At 40.2% G+C, this 22,850-nt stretch overlaps 2 protein-coding genes across 5 annotated transcripts; one reads left to right on the forward strand and one right to left on the reverse strand.

Moving 5' to 3' along the window:
* Positions 1–1,097: 1,097 nt before the first annotated feature.
* gabpa (GA binding protein transcription factor subunit alpha) lies at positions 1,098–8,559 on the forward strand. Of its 3 annotated transcripts, none has more exons than XM_037789110.1 (10): positions 1,098–1,231; positions 3,833–3,932; positions 4,028–4,172; positions 4,336–4,420; positions 4,535–4,759; positions 4,876–5,070; positions 5,279–5,335; positions 5,627–5,752; positions 6,347–6,539; positions 6,849–8,559. In XM_037789110.1, the coding sequence occupies exons 2-10, from the start codon at positions 3,856–3,858 to the stop codon at positions 7,054–7,056; spliced, it is 1,311 nt and encodes a 436-aa protein (XP_037645038.1). In that variant the 5' UTR covers positions 1,098–1,231; positions 3,833–3,855; the 3' UTR covers positions 7,057–8,559. The 3 variants fall into 3 exon arrangements, with proteins under 3 accessions (XP_037645038.1, XP_037645039.1, XP_037645040.1); XM_037789111.1 differs by lacking the exon at positions 1,098–1,231 and adding an exon at positions 1,297–1,419 and having other exon boundaries at positions 3,829–3,932; XM_037789112.1 differs by lacking the exon at positions 1,098–1,231 and adding an exon at positions 1,587–1,728.
* LOC119499892 (amyloid-beta A4 protein-like) lies at positions 7,816–22,729 on the reverse strand. 2 transcript variants are annotated; one of them, XM_037789108.1, is made up of 18 exons: positions 22,432–22,729; positions 19,015–19,182; positions 18,749–18,878; positions 18,533–18,645; positions 17,852–18,042; positions 17,496–17,755; positions 17,169–17,336; positions 15,176–15,309; positions 14,979–15,053; positions 13,969–14,127; positions 13,558–13,686; positions 13,314–13,413; positions 12,133–12,200; positions 10,961–11,099; positions 10,764–10,817; positions 10,169–10,260; positions 9,936–10,082; positions 7,816–9,814 (listed from the first exon to the last, which is right to left on the reverse strand). In XM_037789108.1, the coding sequence occupies exons 1-18, from the start codon at positions 22,489–22,491 to the stop codon at positions 9,713–9,715; spliced, it is 2,289 nt and encodes a 762-aa protein (XP_037645036.1). In that variant the 5' UTR covers positions 22,492–22,729; the 3' UTR covers positions 7,816–9,712. The 2 variants fall into 2 exon arrangements, with proteins under 2 accessions (XP_037645036.1, XP_037645037.1); XM_037789109.1 differs by lacking the exon at positions 17,169–17,336 and having other exon boundaries at positions 22,432–22,715.
* Between the last annotated feature and the right edge of the window lie 121 nt (positions 22,730–22,850).

Below are 22,850 nucleotides of genomic sequence, written 5' to 3' on the forward strand. Positions count from 1 at the left end.
TTCATTGTATCTGTGCAAGCACTTTGAAACTATGTTTAGAAAGGTGCTATACAAATAAAGATTATTATTATTATTATTATTATTATTATTATTATGACATTTAAAGCTGAAGGGAAAACATGTAGGCCCTCTTCATTAAAACACCAAAGTCCATATGCTGGACACACATTTGTACTGAGAACACAATAAAGTCCACACTGTAATAAAGACAAGTCAACTTTTTTGTGTACTTTCCATACAAGTTTTAGGGTAACTGTGTTGCCAGTTAGTCTCCGTTTCCCACACCTTATATTGTCCTCTTTTGGCTTATGTGTAGTAAGTTATTGTTTTGATACCACTGGTTACGGGTTTTAGTTTTCTCATTATTTGGTCTTTATGTTTTGCTCTTTTATTGTTGTTTTTATTTTGTATGTATTTCATTGTATCTGTGCAAGCACTTTGAAACTATGTTTAGAAAGGTGCTATACAAATAAAGATTATTATTATTATTATTATTATAACGTTTAAAGCTGAAGGGAAAACATGTAGGCCCTCTTCATTAAAACACCAAAGTCCATATGCTGGACACACATTTGTACTGAGAACACAATAAAGTCCACACTGTAATAAACACAAGTCACCTTTTTTGTGTACTTTCCATACAAGTTTTAGGGTAACTGTGTTGCCAGTTAGTCTCCGTTTCCCACACCTTATATTGTCCTCTTTTGGCTTATGTGTAGTAAGTTATTGTTTTGATACCAGTGGTTAAGGGTTATAGTTTTCTCATTATTTGGTCTTTATGTTTTGTTCTTTTATTGTTGTTTTTATTTTGTATGTATTTCATTGTATCTGTGCAAGCACTTTGAAACTATGTTTAAAAAGGTGCTATACAAATGAAGATTATTATTATTATTATTATTATTATTATTATTATTATTATAACGTTTAAAGCTGAAGGGAAAACATGTAGGCCTTCTTTTTTAAAACACCAAAGTCCATATGCTGGAGACACATCTGTACTGAGAACACAATAAAGTCCACACTGTAATAAACACAAGTCACCTTTTTTGTGTACTTTCCATACAAGTTTTAGGGTAACTGTGTTGCCAGTTAGTCTCCGCCCATCCTCCTCTGAGTGTGTAGTTGACCAAAAAACTTGCATGATACGACTCGACAGAGTGTGATATTTTGGCTGCTTATCTACCACAGTTTGAACACAATCCAACATCTTTCAAGGCCTGACTATTAAGAGGTATGGATCTTTATCTGAGACAGACGGTGCTTTGTTATAAAGAAAGTGTACTAGTCATGTAAGAGGGGGATATCTGTGTTTGTCGTGCTTTACACTCTTCCCGCTATTTTGTGGCTAACATTAGCTAGCTAGCTGTTGTTGATTTCCTCTGTTAGCTTAGTGGGAAGAGGCCAAGACACTCACGGATCATCAGGTAACTTCTACTAGGAGCTAAAGCAGCTGTTGCTTTCTCATTAACATTAAAACACGTGTTGTAGGTGTTAGGACACTCATCTATAGCAGGAGTGTTAGCTTGATGCTAACAGCAGTGAAGAGGAGTCTGCTGATCAAACACACTGCGTTTACATCCGGAAACAGCCTTTTAGTCCTCTTCTCTGTGTATATACTTCTAGTTTAACCCAGCGTGGTCTCAGTGTATCAGAGACAGCTCAGTGTGTTGGTTGTCCTCTCTGTAGCTAGTGCTGGATGTATCCTGGCTGCTCTCGGAAGTCTTGTCTGTGTGTAAACCTTTAGCCAGGATTTCCGGCTCCTTCTCCATCTGCCCTATGCTGTTTTGTTTCCGTTTATTCTATTTCCGTTTTAAAAGTTTTCTACGTGCAGAGTTAAAGTGTGATTAAAAGACAGATTTGTTTTGACTTATTGAAGCGCGATGCGTTGCTATGGTTATATTTTAACCGTTGTTGTTTAGCAACGAGCGACGGTTGCCTCGCCCTGTGGTGCAGGCGCTTGTTATTCAATAAGTAGCTAACTTGGTTCAGTGTTGGTCAGCTTTACGGTGTCCACACGTGTTTAAATCTCACTTTAAGTTTTTATTTCTTTAAGTTCTATGATGTGTGGTTATGTCTGGTCAGTATTGTTTTAGTATTTAATGGCCTACCAGTTGGCCTTTTAGACGCCAAAGCCTCGCCCTCGAGTTGGCTAACGTTAGCACAGTGTGAGCAGTGAGTGAACTGTACCAGGCGGTCAGTGAGGAGTCGAGGCTGAGAGAGGCCTGTATAGGAGAGACACCCAAACTACTGCTTCATATTCACATCATGGACATTAATACACTGAAGACGAGTTATTCTCTACTGTTGAGACTATCATTATTTTAACTTTTTTTTTATGTCTTTTTTGTTGTTTTTGCAACCAAACCTTCTAATTGCATAATAATAATGCTTTTCTTGTGTATCTGTGTGTTTAGTGACATTATTGTGTTAAAGTCAATGTTTTTATGTATATTTTGTAAGCTTAATGGCTTTATGAAAAGCTCAGCAACAACAATCTGTCATATATATATATATATATATATATATATATATATATGTATACACTTTTTTGATGTCTTTTTTGTTTTTTTGTAACCAAACCTTCCAATTGCAAAATAATACTTTTTTTTCAGTGAGCTATAGTGTATCTGTGCTATTTAGTGACATTAAATGTTTTTATGTATATTTTTTAAGCTTAATGGCATTATGAAAAGCTCAGCAACAACAATTTGTCATATGTATTAAAACTAAGCATTAATAACTTAACCTACATAGAGTATATGTAATGTGCTGAGTAGAATTTAGTTGTCACTAACACAGTGGCATTAACACCTCTACAACTAAATAGCTATACAATTTAGAGCCCAGGCGACTAATAAAAAAAATATAACAATTGATTAACTGATAATGATTCTAACTAATAATTAGTAGAAAACCCCAAACTACAGTTTCATATTCACATCATGGACCCCTTAAAAACACTGCTACACATTTACACACTGAATCCCAATTATTCTCTATTGTTGAGACAATCATTATTTTAACTTTTTTGATGTCTTTTTTGTTGTTTTTGCAACCAAACCTTCTAATTGCATAATAATACTTTTCTTACAGTGAGCTATAATGTATCTGTGCTATTTAGTGACATTATTGTGTTAAAGTCAATGTTTTTATGTATTTTTTTTAAGGTTAATGGCATTATGAAAAGCTCAGCAACAACAATTTGTCATATATATATATATATTAAAACTAAGCATTAATAACTTAACCTACATACAGTATATGTAGTGTGCTGAATAGAATTTAGTTGTCACTAACGTAGTGGCATGAACACCTCAACAACTAAATAGCTCTACAATTTAGGGCCTCGGCTAACATTTATTAGTTAGAATCATTATCAGTTAATCAATTGTTATATTATTTTATTAGTCGCTTGGGCTCTGAAATGTCGGAAAATAGCCCATCACAATTTCCCAGTGCCCAAAGAGATATTTTCAAATTAGTTGTTTTTATCTGATCAACAGACTGAAACCAAAAACTATTCAATGAACAATATGTAAAACAGAAAAAAAGCATAACATTGTCACATTTGAGAGGCAGGAGTGAGAAAGTGTTTGGCATTTTTGCTTGATAAATGACTTAAATGATCAGTTGATTGGCAAAATTGTTGTTTAATTCATTTTTATGTTTGTTTCAGCACCACCGCAATTAATACTGCCTTTGTGACTATATTGTCGAAGTGTTTCTCGTTTTTCAAATCATTATTTATGGTGGTTTTGGATTGTGTACTAATATGTTGTAATATGTGAGAATTGCAGTCGGGCTAAACATCTCTTTCATTACTTCCCTACAGTTTGGCTCTCTGCAGAAAACAAAATGTCTAAAAGCGAAACAGAAGAGATGATAGAGATCGAGATCGATGAACGGGAGAAACAGGCATGCCTGGAGGAAGGGTAAGCAAGATAATGGTGATTTAAATTGCATACTCTGGCACGTGCAGCAAATAACACATTTACAGTTATTTTCCCCTCTCTTCTTTTACCTGTAGTGTTGAGGAGCAGACTATTACTGCATCAGATTTGATTCAACAAGATATTGACATCAATGAGCCCATTGGCAATTTGAAGAAACTTTTGGAGCCCCGTATCCAAATGTCACTGGATGCATATGAGATTTGCTTGCAAGACATACAGGTAACAATGTACAAATAAATAAAGCACATCAAGTTATCTTTAAGATTTGATAATTATAGGTGTGTAATGTGGGGCTGATTGTAGTCTCTTGAACTGCAAAGTATGTGGAGTTGCCTCTCTTTTCCACTCTGATTCAATTTATCTGTTGTGTTCTTCTTTTTAGCTTCACCCTGACCACAGCCTCTTTGATCAGGGAGTAAAAACAGATGGCACAGTGCAGCTCAGCTTGCAGATAATAACCAAACAAGGTACTGAGAAGATGCTTCAAATATCAGAAAATATACAGCTATATATTGCTGTTCATGTCCAAACTCAAATTTGCACATCAACCTCAACTATTTGCGTTTTTTTCCCTCGTCCAGGTGAGGAGAAGTTGAACATCTTGGAAATTGTGAAGCCGGTAGAAACAGTAGAGGTGGTGATTGATCCGGATGCAGCAGGAGAGGAGGGAACTCTGGTGGAGGAAGGTCAACTCATTGCTGTGGAGCGATCTGGCCTGTCTGATGAGACGTCGGAGCAGGTTACTCGCTGGGCCGCAGCACTTGAAGGCTACCGCAAAGAGCAGGTTCGCCTGGGCATACCATATGGTGAGAAACACTTTAATAAGATATGTTACTGTGGGAAAAACAATCCTTAATGAGGTGACAAATAAACCTGGTTATTAATGTATGATGTTTCTTTATCTCTCTCTCTCTCTCCTCAGATCCTGTGCTCTGGTCAGCTGATCAGGTGATCCACTGGGCTGTGTGGGTAATGAAGGAGTTTAACATCGATGAGATGGAAATAGGCAGCATTCACATCCCAGGTCGAGATCTCTGCTTATTCAGCCAGGAAGAGTTCCTTCAGAAAGTGCCCAATGGAGAGATACTCTGGAGTCACCTGGAACTCCTGCGTAAATGTAAGTCAGATAGAGTTGTTGTAGGTTTTAGGAGAGTATGTATCCATTTTGCATACACTGTTGATGGTTGACAGGTTAACAGTGTGTTTTAAGGAGTCAACAGAGGTCAAATGAATGCCAAAATCCCATATTGTTTGTACCTGGGACAGTAATCATGGCCTGATGGCCTTGATAAAGAATTTGTCCTAATCCCTTTTATTTATTTCAGATGTGTTGGCAAGCCAGGACCAGTCTGGAGGGGATGCTACTGTCACCATTGATCAACGTAAGTATGTTTTTATTGTAGACACTGTCGGCTATGGACTAAATTTGGCCAGTCATGAGTTGCTCAAGCTATCTGATTTGATGAAACACAACACAGAGAACACTTTTACTTGCCTACAGGGCAGTGATGTGATTTAAAAAAAACAGAACAAAGCTAGTACAAATTAAAGGGAGAAATTGTCCTTTTCTTGCAGATAGAAAAGCTCTACTTACAACATAGTGGACACTAAACACTATCAGTTCTGATCATTGATTATCTGTTCATCTCTAACTTTTCCATCTATGTCTCCAGCTGTGCAGATAATCCCAGCTCAAGTGAGCACACCCACTACCATAAAGGTGTTGAAGCAGAGTCGTGGCCCCAGAACTCCCCGTATTTCAGGAGGAGAGGAGCGCAGCTCACCTGGCAACCGCACAGGTAGTACTCGCCACACATAAGGACTCTGTATGTCGTTTGTAGGTTACATGCTACTTCAGATGCACTGTTCAGACTGCTGGAAAGTGCTGAAAAGCATTCAGGAAGGGGGAGGTTGTGCACAAGATTATTTAATTTTACAAAGCTGACAAATCTGACAGCAGTGTTGATTTGCACAGCAATTGGCCAGGTGTGTACAAATGTGAAAACAGGCAGATCTCCAAGCTGTCACAATTAATCGACTAGAGAATGTACATAAAATTGAATGGCAACTATTTTGATAGTCATTTAAATATTTAAGTTATTGTGTCGGCCGAAAGCATCTCAAATGTGAGATTTGTCTGATTTTCTTTGTTGTGATAATAAAGTAGTTATTCTTGAGTTTTTAAATATTAAGTCAGACAAAAAAAAGAAAAGAGAAAATAATTGGTAGATTAATCAATAATAAAAAATAATTGTCTGTTGCCGCCAAGCGCTCCACAAATGTTTGATTCCACATTTCTAGTGTCTGAATGCAAATGCATCAATTATTTTACATGAATGCTGTTTTTATGACTATAATGCTTTACACCAAATGCTGTGTTTCTCTGGTGCCAGGCAACAACGGTCAGATCCAGTTGTGGCAGTTCCTGCTCGAGCTGCTGACAGACAAGGATGCAAGAGACTGCATCTCCTGGGTGGGTGAGGAGGGCGAGTTCAAACTCAACCAGCCGGAGCTTGTGGCACAGAAATGGGGCCAGCGCAAGAACAAGCCTACTATGAACTATGAGAAACTCAGCAGAGCCCTCAGGTTTGTTTTTTGTTTTTTTTTTAAAGGGGTGCTCCAGTGGCTTAGTATTGCACTTCCATAAAGTTGGAGACAGATTAAAAAATGGTCAAAATCAGTGCTGCAGAGGCCGACTGTTAATATGCTGAGAAAACTGATATTCATGTGTAAAATCTGTGTGGGTTGCCTCATTACGCTGAGTGTGGGTGTCATGGTTACATGTTGAAATATTATGATGGTGTTATTGGTAACATGAAATTATTTGTTTCACATGACAGAGGATTTTATTTGGGCTTTGTGCAGCGATATTCTGACTTCCGTGTTCTCATTTAGGTATTACTACGACGGGGACATGATCAGCAAGGTGCAGGGCAAGCGCTTTGTCTACAAGTTTGTGTGCGACCTGAGGACTCTGATTGGCTACAGTGCTGCTGAGCTCAACAACCTGGTGACCGATTGTGAACAGAAGAAACTGGCTCGCATGCAGATGCACGGCATCGGTCAGCCCATCACTACAGTGACGCTGGCCACCACCACTTAAGACAATTGAAGGAGGCCGCATTAAAGCACTCTCCACCGCTGATTGGAAATCAAATCAACTTTCTTCTTTTTTGACACAACTGTGTTTTATGAGGCACAGAAATGCAAGGCTGATCCCTGATCAGTGTGGATTATCAACATTATTGTCTCTACAGTTTGAAGTTAGACTGATGCAGGTAAAAAGGGTTCTTTTAATCTTTTCTTTAATTCTAACCAAGAGAAGTGTGTTCAGGATGAGGAGGCGAATGTCTGTGTGATTACTGAGAAATGCTGTTGTTGTGGGCATGTGACTGAATGCTTGAATGTGAGAATGTGACTGAGTTTTGAGCTTTGTGTAATGCGTTCCTTGTCTGTAGTTTAGGATCATTTCCACTGTAAATACCGGTACTTCATGTTTTTGATAGCCACAAGGACAATTGTATTTTCATATTTTCCATTTATAGAGGACCTGTTTTGTATTTTATTTAGTGTTTGTTCCCCAAATTGTTGGACCCTTTTTTGTCCACTAGAGGGAATAAAGTGGCAAGCATTTTTCATAACATCTGAGATTCAGTCTTTTCATCTCTACGCCTTGAAAAGGTTATAATCCTGTAAAAATCACATGAAGAGATTCAAAATGACAAAGAGCCAGGAAGTTATGTACATTCAAAATTTTATTCATGGTATAGTGAGTGTAGAAAGCTTTTTCTTACTCTAAGCGAATGGTTCATTTAACTACACACAGAGGAAGGTCACCGAATCAATGAGAGAAAAAAAAGCATTTTTTTTTTAACACAAGCCTCCAAAGACACCCAAAATGAGCATCAATACAATTTTTTTAACATTCACCTGATTAAGAGCTTCAGTTAGTGTCTGTACACGTGTGAATATACTGTGTAGAGAGGTGATATGTGTTGTATTTCTATGGTATAAAAGCACAATATGCATGTCACATTCATGTTTACTGGAGGTGGCGTTAATAACTTAATTAAGGGAGAGGGATATGTGTCTCCATGCTGATGTGAGTTGTGCTCATCCTCTCAGTGTTGATGGTAATTCTTTACTGCTTCTTCATGAGGACCGTTAAGAGTCTTGACAACAGATATGCAGGCAAAGAAATATACATCACAGGACGAACAGAAGCACTGTACATGTATACACACAGGAAATGTAGAAAAATAGAATGTGTATGTGAAATTTGGTGAAGGAATGTGTGTGAAGAGGAAAAAACGTTTGATCTCTGTAGGCCCAACAAATACCGTCTTTTTAGCAAATACTCCCAAGTGCTGCGCTGTACAATATTGCTGACATAGCCAGAAAGAGAGGATAAACGGGGGTCAGAAAAAAAGACTGAAGAATACATGAACAAAAGGAAAAGACTGAGAGGTGGATCTTGAGAATGAAACTAGGCCACTGAGAGCCGGATCTCCATTTTCCAAATATTTACAGTCGAGAGAGAGTGGAATGATAAATCTGGAATGATGCACTTTCAGAAAACCTCCTTTCTAAAGTTTGACCTCCTCCTCCTAATAAAAACCCAATGTGCAGCAACAGCGTGAATTGGCATCAGGGACTTAACAGCAATAATATTTGGTGATAATAATCAGACTTCAAAATGACAGAGTGCATAGAACGCAAACAGTAACAAAATAGTCTTCCTTTCGGATACTATTACACTTCATATATTACATATAGAGCATTTTGCCCATGCAGCTAACACAACAGTGAAGCATGGAGATGAGCGCAACGAGCCAAGATTCAGTTAAAGCAAGTCTGTGTGACAACAAAGCAGACCGGGTTCTGAATACTCTTTTTCCTTCTTCATATCACAAGATCACAAAGAAGACACTAGAAATGTACAATCCTGCTAAAATATCTAGTAAGAGGACCGCTCCCGAGGACCTCGACATACAGTATACTGTATCTGTCATCAATATTGCCATGCACTACATATACTTACAGCTAATCTCTGTCTTAATATATTACACATAAAAAAATCAGAAAACAAAAACATTCAATATTCTTGAACTTTTACATATTTTGATTATGTATAATTTTTCTGCGTTTTTTTTTCTTCCTTTTTTGTAAAACAAACCTGAAACAGTTGGGCTTTAATCGTGCAGAGAGGCGCTCTGAGAGCCCCTCTGCCCATTGCCAGCTCTATGAGCTGTTATGTCATCAAACACAGCAAAGCTGTCAACGGAGAGTGTGTGTTGGGGGGGGGGGGTTTGAGGAAAATGGAACAAACAGTTGGAGCGTTGATGGAGGACTGGGAATTAAACTGCCTGGATTTACATGTTTCTGGTACCAGCTGCGAGACTTCATATAAATCTTCAACTGGGTTTTTCAGTACAAACACTATGAAGTTTTTGTTGCGTTTGGTTGAAATGTGCAGGTGAAACAGGGTACCCTTGTCTGATCAATTGCAGGTAAATGTAAGCTCAAGTGTGGCTCTTTAGGGATTAAGAAGGCTTTGTTCCATGTCATTTTCCTTTGGCCCAAACCCCTGACTGAGACATAAACGATACAAAGATGTCACTTATCTTTTCCTAACTTTCAAGCAAGAGAGGGTGAGAAAGTGAGGGTGTAGGAGCTGAGGGCAAAGGACCGTAAAGGAACAGACCTTATGAGTGAGAGTGTGGGGGTACATCTGGGGAAAAATGCTGATGAGCAGTTCTTTAGTTCTGCATCTGCTCAAAGAATTTGTAGGTGGGATTCTCGTAGCCGTTCTGCTGCATCTTGGCCAGATGACGCTCCTCTGGTGTCACTGCTGCATCGACCTGCCAACACAGGAAAAGGGGAGTTATGTAATGTAATGTAATGTAAACAAACAAATGAACACACTGAGAAACACTGTGTTGCATTTCACACAAAACTTTTTCATAAAATGCCTTTCTTTACCTCAATTACACCATGATGAATAGAAGTATATTGTTTCTTCCTCAGCATCACCAAGGTAATGACGATGATAGTTGCTATGACAACCCCTCCAACCATAAGTCCAATGATGGCACCTTTATTGGACCCCACATCCTCGGCGAAAAACACCTGCCATTAAAAAAAATACATTTATGTGCACAAAGCACAGACACCACTGCAGGACCAAAAACATAAATGACAATGTGTTTACATACCAGTTTTTGATGGTAAACTTCATAACCAGCACTTTGCCTCTCTTCAGTGTCCATCCGCACTTCTGGCATCTCCTCTGGCTTCAGGGCAGATACTGAAACGTAAACACACACAAACTATGTAATAAAAAGACATCTATAAAGACCTAGCGGTGAAATAGCATTTGTTTGTCCTACATACAATGCTGTATTTTGTCTTTAAATAATGTCCTATTAAACAAAATGATATGTCAGAAAGGGATTTCAAACTTAAATGTGTGATATGGGCAAAATTAATACTGCAAAAATGATCACAGCCTTATCTTGATATCAATATGTCACTATATTTACTTAGTTGTTGGAGCGTTTTGATGAGTAACACTGAAAGTCAACATAACTTTTATTTGTTTACAAGAAAACTCCATCGGGCGACTATAAGATCTCATGATCTAACAGATTTTGGTAGATTTTTAACATGTTATCCTTGTATAAGGATTATGTTATTAAATAATTATATGCAGACATGATCTAAGGTAATACTGATTAATCGCCCAGGCATGTGTGAAGTACTTGCTCGCAACCATACTGAGCTCAGACGTACACACAAACACACACTCACCAGGTCGTGTGGGGAGTCCTCTATCTGGGATTGGACGAGCATCAACAGGCTCAACTGCAGAAAAATTCACCCAGAATTTTTAAAAAAGGGATAAAATGTTGAATTGCAAAGTCAAATTGACATGCATATGCATTTTATGATATTCAAACAAGTATCTTTGTCTAACGGTATAATAAAATTCAGTGTGTGTGTGTTACCGTGGTTCTCTGTGTTGGCCTGGTTGAAGCTTTCAGGGTGGATGAAGCCCAGTCCGTCCAGGCCAGGGTCCAGAGGAGCAGAGCTGTAGGCCTGATCGGGCATCAGAGCGTCGTTACCGTAACTCACCCTGCCGTCCACCTGCAAACACAGAGGAACATTAATATGGACTTGAACTCACCGATGTAATTATGTGCCCAATACACAAAGCTGAAAATGAATAATCTCTACAAAGGTGATCTGACAGTTTAAATATGTTTTGCCCTTCAGATACAGTATCCTCCTGGGAGATCATATTGTTATCTCCGTCAGGCGTAAGACTGTGTGGAGATCATGCATTTGGTCGTGTGAGCATGTATCTGTATCTGTCCGCGGCTAATCTCACATAATACTGGACCCATTTTTTTGTGCTCATTTATGACTGTATGCTCAAGGACCTCTCGGGATGCCGTGATTCACAATTTTTGAAAAAACTATTTTATTGACTGTTTTATACCGTCATTGACGGCTGACTCCTCACTCCTCTTAACCGGCTGGTAGGAGCCGCAAGTGATCAACAACTGCTTCAGTAGCAAACGACATTTCTGGCAATCGCCTAGGCTAAAAACAAACCTTACCTAAAATGTTGCAAGACACATTTTGGCCTTTGTCGTAGCTCAAACACTGATATCACTAGAAAAGTTCGGTCTCATTTTGAACCGGAGCATCTGCAGATTAATTCCATATCCGATATGTTATGATCCACTAAAGTACAAGATGAATAAATCAGTTTTTGTTATTTTTTGCTGCTATCTTGACTGTAAGGATGCTGGGAGGGACAATTGAGGAGAGACACACCTGGAGGAGATCTGCACTCTACTGAGTGCCCTTTTCTATTTTCAGATGGATCTGTTTGATTGCTTTACTTCTATTCATTCACTGTACTCGATTACAGTCGCCACTATCTGTGATCAGCTGAGCCACTTAAACAAAATCTGAAAAAATAATTTTACTCTCTGCCTTTTCTTACTTCCTGCATTAAATACACCATACCCCAACCAAGACTGCATCCGAGTTTCTTTATGTGCGACTTTGTCTGTTTCGCTGTAGGGCAGATGTGATTCTATTTGGAGAGACAGTGCAGTTTATACAGGACAGACCCCATGCACATGTGAGTGGGTGCAACTCGACTCACCCGCCCATCGCTCTGCAGGGAAGAGACTTGCTGAGACAGCTCCGACTGAACCTTCGTCATTATATCAGCTAGGAAGAAAAAGGAGAAAGACGCAGCATGAGCATAGATGGGAGGGAGAAATAGTGTGTTCAGTGTCAGGACACTGAAGACAAACTAACAGTAGAGGTGCTGTGTTACCAGCACACCATCCATCACTGGACTTCAGACATGCTGTAAAACTGGTTTTCACCTCAGTCAGCACTGCAAGAGGTTGTGTGGGGCTACTTAATTAAGCCTGTATGTAAAGTCCGGTGGTAATATTGAAGTTGGTTTAATTAGACGTTATTCTAATATGAGCTCATCGCTCTGTAAAATGAACAAATCACAACATGACAAATATAAAAGACATGTTACCATTACTCCAACAATTATTTTGTATTTTTTTTTCTTAGTCCAATGATTATTTTCCTGACTAATCAATGAATCGTTCGGTTTATAAAATGTGAAACATTGAAGAATGTCACGACAACAGTTTCCCAGAGTAAAAGGCATTATCTTCAAATGTCTTTATTTGTCTGACCAGCAGTCCAAAACCAGTATATAGATATTCAGAGTACTATTAGAACAGACAGAAAATATGAAAATATGAGAAGCTGAAACTAGTGAATTTTTGGCATTTGTTCTTAAAAACATTTGATCCATTATCCACATTGTTGCAGATTAATTTTCTGTTGATCGACTAATCTATGAATCAACTAATCGTTTCAGCTGTATGTAATACTGACATTAACAACAAACATGAAAAGATGTAAAACAAAATAAAAGTAGTTACTTTGGAAAATGGTCATCAATTAAATTATTTCTTTAATCTTCTCTGAGTGTCAGTTATATTGTTCTATACGTGTTATCACTGTATGGTATACGCTGTATAGTTATTTGCATACAAGATAACAGAAATTATAATAAAGGGAATTAAAATAATGAGTAAAAATTGTGTTTTAATGTGAATATTTTGAGTTACTATTTCACAATAATACAATCTTTACTGCATTGTGTTTATAAGAGACTATTTTTGTGATACTGTAATGTTAAATTAGCATTTAGATACAAAATAATTAATCATCATACCCTGACTCACTGTGCAGATGTGTGAAAAGCAATCATTCATACAGTTAGTAAGAAGTATAAAAGCCGACACTTACAGACTTGGTCTTGGACCTCATTCGCCACACTGGGCACTTTGTAGAGCAGACTGACGGACTGATTCATCCTCTCATCAATCACACGTAGGTGGGTCAAAACCTAAAGGTCAGAACAAAGTGAGGAAGTTCCAGTTTAATTCTGAAATCCTAAAACCTGCAATAGTATATAATTTACTTTTAGGTCAATACCAGCATTTTAAATCTTTTCATCACATTACATTTTTAAGCTGAAGGGTTTTTGTACCTGAGGTCGGATCTGTGCAGCCTTCTTGGGATCCACCGTGCGGACATGTTCGTAATGTTTCAGCGTGTGCTGCCTGTCCTTCTGCTCTGCACGGACGTACTTCTTCAGCAGGCTCAACACCTGACGAGCCTGGAGGTGGCAGTGTCGTATGGTGTTAGTGGGATTATCAAAACATATATGATGTGCTGTTTTTATTCTATATATACACTTCATTATATTTCCTGCCAGGTATGACTGCAGAATAATTTGACACATGAGGGAAATGAACTGAGAGAGATATTGTTACTTGTCTCTAAACTCTCCCAATGAAATGAACCCTTTTGACTGTGAACACACCCATGACTTCTTGTAACAGCTCTGCTTTTGTTGAAGAGTCCAGAGGTGTGTGTGGATATGTGTATGTGTGTATACCCGTGGAGGGTTGGCCTGTAGGGAACTGAGGTAATTTTCCAAAGCCAGACGCCGGCGGCTGTTGAGCAGAGCTTCCACTCGGGCCATGTGGGTTTCCACCAGCTGCTGCCTCTCTCCTGCTGCCTCCCGCTCCAGAGCCTCCACCTTCTCCTGGAAGTGCTGCAAATACGGTACATTTACAAAAACCCATTTACTATATATCTGATTATAAATACCAACAGTTATAGTTTTATAAGAATGCTCCGCCGCACACTGGACTGTACATAGAAACATGTTGGGAAATACGCATTTACCATGAAGGATGGTGGAGGAGGCAATCATGTTGTTAAATATCATTCTGATACTTTAATACAAAAGTAATACATTTCTTTTTTGTTTTGCTTTCAAATAAGTTATTTTCTGAAGTTGCACGGGTTGTTCTGACATAAATGATACTTTTTTACATGTTTTTCCTGTGATCAGAAATTAAAAGGCAGTTTTTCTCTTTGGGATTTTAATCTTGTTTTATAAATTATCAAATTAATAACAGATATTAAAAAGACTGAAATTAAAAAAAACAAATTTTCCAAGTTGTAATCCTGTGTCCGTGTTCATCATTACATTCAAGTAAAATATATGGCAGAAAAAAATCTCTTTTCTCATCCTATAAAATTATAAAATATTTTTGATGACTGACATGTTCATACATAAATTTATCCAATCAAAAGTGATAAATAAAACCACGCTTGGCTGGTAGCTTGTGGGTCGTAGCAGCCATCAGAGCAATAAGTTGGCAAAAAATCCGAAGCGTGACTTGCCAATTGTCTGTTATGTGTTTTGAAAATCAATTTTAAAAAGTTGGCAAAATCCTCACCCCCTGCCTCCAGATCAAACAACACAGGTGGCTTTTCATTAATTTTGGCCGAGATAAGAGAACTAAAACATTTTCACAACAAACACCTTTGACATTTTTAAATGATATTATTAATAAATACACAAAAATGCAAAAGAAGTTGTGATGTGTGTCCTACCTGGATGACAGCTTTCTTGTCAGCACGAGGAAGGCTCTTGGCCTGCCTCTCAGCCTCCTCCCACTCCCTCATCACCTGGACATAAAGAGTGTCACGTCAGGGACAAAAGCATTACAGACTGACAAACTCTGACACCTTGACAGGGCAATATCCCAGACAGAAATGTTTAGGATGTTAACCCTGACACACAAATATACCTGGGACATCTTTTCACGGTGTTTGGCCTCCAGGCTTTCCTTGGCCTTCTGGAAGTCAGAGTGTTCGCTGTCGTCCCCGGGGGATTCGAGGTACCGATCCACGGCATCTGGAGGACTGGGGGCCATGGTGGGCACTGGAGGAGAACAAAGAGGCAGGAATCAAACACAGGGCAGGGGAGAAAACACTAAGAGGATAATAAAGAGAATAAGTAAAGAGGATGCATGAAAGGTAAATGCAGGAAAAACACTGATCCCAGTGCGTCTGAAACACACAATGCTGTCAATAGAGGCAACATTACACAGGGTTTCAGTGTTTCAGCTCAAGACACATAGACTAAGCGTGTTAAAAACATACAATATGTTAGCTAAATACAGATTGTTTTAATAAGAACACAAATATTGGTATAAAAGACACACAGGTTATCGGGGGACAAAGGGTGATTAGTTTCCCAGTACAAGTGTTGTGCGTATGTCTATTTAATGCGGGAGTCTGGAGATAAGATGAGAAGTGCTGAGTCAGGATCAGGGCAGGCGCTGCACCACTGAGGAGTATGGGTGGAAACAGCAAATCAACCCATTAACCTTAAACAACACCATCCCCCATTCACACACACACACTACGACTGTCAACACGCTGCAACACAGAGCTGGTTAAGACATATTTATGACATCGTTAGAGACCCACAACTGCCAGGTCAGACTACTACGGAGCTGCAGCAGCACACACAAAACCTTGCGGCTGCAAGGCATGCAAACACACGTGTGTGTAGAAATGCATGCAGACACACACTGACATTCAAAGTTCTGTATTATTTACGCTGCCTCGTCCACATGCTGTAAGAAGTATCAGTTAGTGTCAAAATGATGAAATGAGTAATTCAATGATTTTGACTACTAGAGTGTCATGGCTGCTTTCCAAAAGGGACACTCACTTGATCGGCTTGCCTTTTCGTTTATTCTTTTCATTTCTCTTTCTCTACACTGTTCAAACATCAGTTAAACTACTGACTCTTCATGTAAAATGGCTGGTTTCAAAGTTTCTTTAAGGATAAGGCTAGAAATAATCTATATTTATTGTCAACAAATCCCATGAAAAGACCAAAACCATCAATGAATTGATCCAACTAAATAGAAAGTATTGTCTGTGCAGTCGAAGCCTGATAAGGTTTATTCCTCTGTGGCATAGGCCTCCATTGTTGTCCAAAAACTATTAAAAACGCATCAATGAGCCACACTGTTGCACTGGCTGACATGTTTCATGGGCACTGTAGCTTAGTTTCTTAGTAAATCCCGCATTCATCATTCTGGTTGCTGTAAATACTAACTAGAGAATCAAATGTTTATTAGCCTGTGGCTGAAAATAATCCCCAACAGATGCTATATTTACTCCTGTTTGAATGACATTAGCTAACAATTACAGTGCCCAGATGTTTTAGGAAATTACTGAGCATTTTCAAACAATGCAACTATAGATTTGTGATGCATTTTTAAAGATTTACGTCTTCTGGAGGAAGGAATGGGCTTAGGGCTGAGAGCCATATACAGGGCAGGGCAGTTGCTGGTTTTAGTCTTTTCATTGGATTTGTCGACAAGTAAGACAAATATAGAAATCATCAGCCTTATCATGTAAGCCAAGGACTCAGTTTGCTTTATCTTTTACCTCAAATTTAAAGATATTTCTTTTGCTCCCTGTGAAAGGTACACAAACAAAAATATGTTATTCCAGGGAAATGGGTGGCCTTTTCCTTTCCAATCAAAAGATATGTGTTTATCTTGCTGAGAAAACCTATAATACTCAACACAAGACTAGAAGACAAGCAACCAGATTCAATTGTCAGTGCTCCGATTGGTTAAGAGCCATCAGACACTCAGGACAGGGAGAGGCGGAGGAAGTGAATGAGACAGAGAGACAATCTGCAGCAGCCTGAGGACAGGAATCAGGCTCGTGGTGTGGACACTTCAGGGTTTGGACGACTCCGGTCCTGGGACTTACACGAGCTGCTGCAGACAGCTAGGCAGTACTCCTCCGAGTCAAAGTTATTCCTGTTGCCCCCACATCCCCCAAACAAGAAGGGAACACAGCGGCCCTTCTCAGGCTGGAAGTACCAACGCTTCAGCATGGCATGACACGGTCCTGACACAGCACGAGCCCAACAAACGGCTGAGGTATGTACACACAGGCAAACGCAAATTACATATCAAATAAAACTGAACACAAAATGTGAGCTTGTTATGTAATCAACAAAACAACACATGATGGAAAAACAACTAATAGATGAATACATGTAAACAAAGGGTGTGTATGCGCTTGATTTCTCACCTCGAACGACTTCCTCAACTGATTCAGTGGTGGTGGTGGTGGTGGTTGTCATGGCGATGTTAGCATTACGCTCATCGCTATCTCGTTCATCGGTCACGTCGTCATCGTCGTCGTCGTCGTTGTCGTCTTCCTCGTCCTCCTCCTCATCTTCGTCGCCATCCCCGTTCTCATCCCTTTCAAAAGTCTCCGCCTCTTCGTCCTCGTCTTCGTCTTCGTCATCCTCAGCGGTGGCTGGCTCTGTGTCTGCCGGACGCGGCATGCTGCAGGGAGAGCAGCTGGTTCAGTCTATGTGTCAACAAGTGTGTGCGTCCATCAGACTGGATGAATGCGGGATGAATGTGTGCGAGTGATGATACCTGTTATCAGAGTATTCGGTCTCAGCTCTGCCCCACCAGACGTCTGACTCCTCCCCTTCAAGCTCCGTGCTGTCTGACTCCCGCTCCGCCTCCGCCGGACAGCAGACAAACTCCACCCCTCGGAAACGGTCGATGCCACATGGCAACAGCATCCCGTAGTCATGGAGATTCATGGAGCGGTCTCCACAGGACTAAATTTAATAACAGGCATTAATCATGACTTCCTGCAGTGCTATAAACAACCAAAATGAAACCACACAACATTCAATAACATCATGAGGATATGAGAGCTTATTGTGGTAAACCTTGGTGACTGAAGATAAGAAGCGTAGCCCCACACTCATAATTCAGCTTTGATGTACAGATTATTATTATAATAGAGAGAAAATAATCTATGTTTGACAGACAATTGTTTTTGTGGGGGACTGAACATGAATGGACACTCAGAAAGGAACGACGATAAAAGGAACACAAATCAGAAGAAAGTGGCGGAGACGGTTGACAGCTGAAGGGGGGGGGGGATGAAATTAAGGCATGCCGAGTCACTCAGCAGCAGCCAACAGAAGACCAGATAGAAAAGGAAGATGTAGAAAGAAAAAGCCACTAGCTGATATAATAATAGAGGGAGCACAACAATATGAAATCCACACAGTGACATTGAACGCTGTCTTATTGTCTCACCTCTTTGGCGACAGTGTGCCAGTGCAGGTGGCTCTCACACTGGTCCATACGCTCCTGGTGCAGGAACTTACACTTGTCAGGAACGAGCAGCGCGTCGCTCACAAATTCCCCAACTGAAACAGAAACATGCCTTTGCTCATTACACTTGGTTCCAGTCACAACCATACACACAAACACGCTCAGTAACATTTCAGCTGCATCATTAAAACTGGTTACCCAGGCAGCGGTATGGCACCACAATGTGTGTGTGACTGCGGCATTGCTTGCGGCCTTTCTTGCACCAGTTCTGGATGCTGACGGGCTGGTTGGCCTCCACAACATTTGTGATCTGCAACTCTGGGTACACCTGGAGAAGAATGGGAGATTTTTATGTTCTTTCTTACTGCATTTACTGTGTCTTACTGTCTACATGCTGTCTCTCTCCCTCTCTGTTCCTATCTGTTTCTCTGTCTCTGCATGGCGGTCTCACTCTGTTTAAATACCTCTTGGCAGTACTGCAGGATGCCCTCCTTGGTGCCGATGCAGCTCTTGGTGCCGGAGAGGTCAGACTCCCATTTGCCACTCTGCACATTGATGTGCATGTTCAGCTTCCCGCAGAACATGGCCACCTGGGGCTCAGTTAGCAAACCCACAGAGTCATCAGCAGGCACCTGGACAGACAAGAGGAAATAGAGGAAAACAATGAAGATTGATGGTACCAAACTGGCTAAAGTATAACTTAACCATGAGTATCTCCTGATGCAGCTTATGTATATTTAGCCCCTCTCCATTTATTCTACTTCTTGTCACATAAAATCCTGCACATACATCTGTCTCTCTATATGCAGTACTGAGATTAGTGAATCATAAGGATAAAGGCCTCTTTAAATTACTCTATATTATAACATCACTGTGCATTTAAGTTATTACATACATAAATAAAAGGAATTTACTGCTGGTTTAAGCCTAAGCAAGGCAAGATACTCTTGTTTCATCCCTTTGAGCCCATAAGCCAGAGAGCTAAGCATTACAACCACAGAGCAGCACATGTGCCCTTTGTTAGCCTGTCTTGTGAGGGTTTATTCATTTCCTATGTTAAAGAAAGTGCAATGAGGAGAAGATCATATAGCAAAAAGTAGAGAAACTTATAAACCAGAGGCCATTAAAATCTAGCTGCGAGAGAATATTAGGTGCAAACAACCTCTTCTTTCAACTGAACCAGCTTTGGTCTTTTACTGTCTAATAGGACATAGGTGTCTGCACTTATTGTTTTTCCTTCCTTTGTGTTTGGGGAAACAATTGGAGGAAGTCTCAATGTGTTGCGCCTTCTGGGCCTTGTATTTTCCTGGCAGACGTCAAAAAAGTCTGATGCTGCAAGCTGACATTACGCTAGCCACCAAGCCATCTGCTGCCAATCTTTATATGACTAATTCTGGCTTGATGCTATGTTTGCTTGTGAAGATCTGCATAATAATCACCTCCTGTGAGTTAGGCTGGGACAGACCACTGTTCCTTTCAACAGAAACTACTCTCTTCATACCATTTTCAACCCATTGCATAATGCCATCCATCTTTATTTAGATGTGCAATTGAGTGTTATAGGAAAATATGTTACAGGCTACAGAATATAAAACAAAATGGTGTTAACATATAGAATATGTGATGGGTGGAATGAGATGTCAACTCAGAATGGTATTTATGCCAACCTGTGCTTCAAAATCACACAAGTCTGAGTATATCAGTCCATGGGCAGTTGTTTGCCTCACATATCACTGGCTAATGTCCTTCAAATCACGTTCCTTGTAAACACATTTAATCCACAAGGAACAGTTATATCAAGCCATGTGCTCCAGTAAATTGCTCCTGTGCTTATTAGTCTAGGATTACACTGAGACAACCAGTCAAACCTGGTTTTACATCAAAGAAAGAGCTCTAAACACTCCTTTGTGACTGTAGGGGAGAGTGGCAGCAGGCCATAACAAAGGTTATCACATCTAGATATTGCTGCTGCAGGGCCTGTGTGACTTTTTCAATCACGACTCAGCCTGCGGCCTAAAAAACATGCAGCACAGAAATGTAATACGCTGCAAAACAATGGGCAGATTTAATTAGATTAAACGGCTATTAAAAGCGAATCTCACCAGACATATCATATGACCCTATGAAAAAAAAATGGCAATCTTAAAATACTACAACATCAAAGATATAAACTAGGACCAGTAGCGTAACACAAAAGCAAACAAAAAATACAATGATATGATTTCTCTGAATGCACCTCACCCAAACAGTACAGCTAGTATCTCAGGACAATCACAGGTATGGCAATATGGTTATCTTCATTGAGGGAAGTTCTTGAATGCTACCTACATCAAATAGTGTGAGTCCTGCATAATTCTGCTGTGGAGAAATGTTTCACTGCAGCATGCAGGGGTTTGGTTTGCGTGGGAAACCTCGAGTAGTGGGAAAAGATAAAGCAAACTGAGTCCTTGGCTTAAATGATAAGGCTGATGATTTCTATATTTGTCTTACTTGTCAACAAATCCAATGAAAAGACTAAAACCAGCAACTGCCCTGCTCTGTCTGTGGCTCTCAGCCCTAAGCCCATTCCTTCCTCCAGAAGACGTACATCTTTAAAAATGCATCACAAATCTAAATTGCATTGTTTGAAAATGCTCAGTAATTTCCTAAAACATCTGGGCACTGTAATTGTTAGCTAATGTTAGAGCCTGCACTAGAGTAACCCTCTCCCTGACTTATGTGCATCCCTGAATGCAGCATGGTAATGATATACAACATCTGTATGCATCTAATGATTTGCCTTATGCAACATAGTTCATCATATTTCCAGCTGGTCCTATAAGCTGTGTGTTTCTCTCTCTCTGGTCCTATAAGCTGTGTGTTTCTCTCTCTCTGGTCCTGCTCAGCAGCAGCAGCAAACTGCAGGCGCCATCTTGCTTGTGTCAAACTAAAAAAAGGCTGCATCCCTTTTTCCATTCTCCTCAGCAGTATCACACCACCACCACCACCACCACCCTGCTGCAGCTGCAGCGCTGCTGGACCGGACCCAGTGGGCCAGCAGCACCAAACAACACTGCATATAAGCATTAGCTAAAGAGAAAAGGAGCATAACGTTACATTAGTCACATCAGAACTGTACTGTGTTGTATTTGTCAGGTATAGCTGGAGTACTGACGGGTTTGTTAAGATGTTAAACACAACAAACTAACTACATACGTCGTTATGTGTTAGCAACTAGCGGTTGCCATGCCAATCCGTGTCGTTTCCCTGGGAACGCTAGCCGTTAGCTATCCTTGATCCTAATCACTGCACTAGGGTGACTTACCGTAGCTATCTAACTAGCAGTAAATAGATAACAGCGACAACAAGTTGTGTTATTTTACGCATGAAAATCACCCCTAGATTAAAGAAAACATGTCCAACACGGCAGGCCGAGGCTGTCAATCACTGACATCTAACGGCAGGCCTCGGGAGCATCGATGGTGTTATCTGGTTACGCAGTAAATCTGTGTAACAAACAGTTCATATCTGTGGACACATACAACACAATGGTGAAAAATAGAGACATGACAGGGATTTAATTGGCTCAAACAAAGAGTGGGCCCCGGTAAAGCCCCGGTAAAGCCCCGTTATAACGTTATCTTTGGTAGCAGCACGGTTAACTGTTAACGGTTAACCGTTGGTTAACGTTACATAGTATTCATGTCATCAGTGGAACGTTATAACTGACGCAGTTATTGACCGTTACATTTCAAATGTAACCGTTATTTTATAACGTCTTTCTTCAGGATTAGACATTCGTCTGTGGTCGGTTTGGTGGTCGCCGTGGCTACAGGCCCGCAGATGAACGGCGGCTCACCGACTCCCACAGTCGAGACAGATTTCTCTCCGTTGTTACTCACCTCGGATGAAAGCGTCAAGGTCGCCACCAGTACCAGCAGAAACGCCGTGAGCTCTCCCATGACGTCCTCCCGGTATCCAGCACCCCCGGTATGTTCACGATGTTCCCTCGTTAGAAATAATGTCAACGCAGGTGGTGGTTTGTGTTCGACACCAGACCAGCGGCGGCTGAAGTGTTCCCGATCCCGGTGATCCCTCCCTGTTTAGCTCCCGACGGTGACGACGTGAGGCTGGATCCCTGGATGAGTGTTGGTCTGGGTGGGGGCGGGGCAGCGGATCTGACCGGAGGATGAAGGAGCCTATAGATAGCTAACCTGGGACATTTAATGCATTTCACATTTCAGATGCAGACCTTTTTTTTTTATTTTTTTTATTTGCACATATATAAAACTGCACAAAATCCAGTCAATGAAAAAAAACA

This window comes from Sebastes umbrosus, chromosome 13, assembly GCF_015220745.1.
Source record: "Sebastes umbrosus isolate fSebUmb1 chromosome 13, fSebUmb1.pri, whole genome shotgun sequence".
In the NCBI taxonomy this organism is placed as follows: Eukaryota; Metazoa; Chordata; class Actinopteri; order Perciformes; family Sebastidae; genus Sebastes; species Sebastes umbrosus.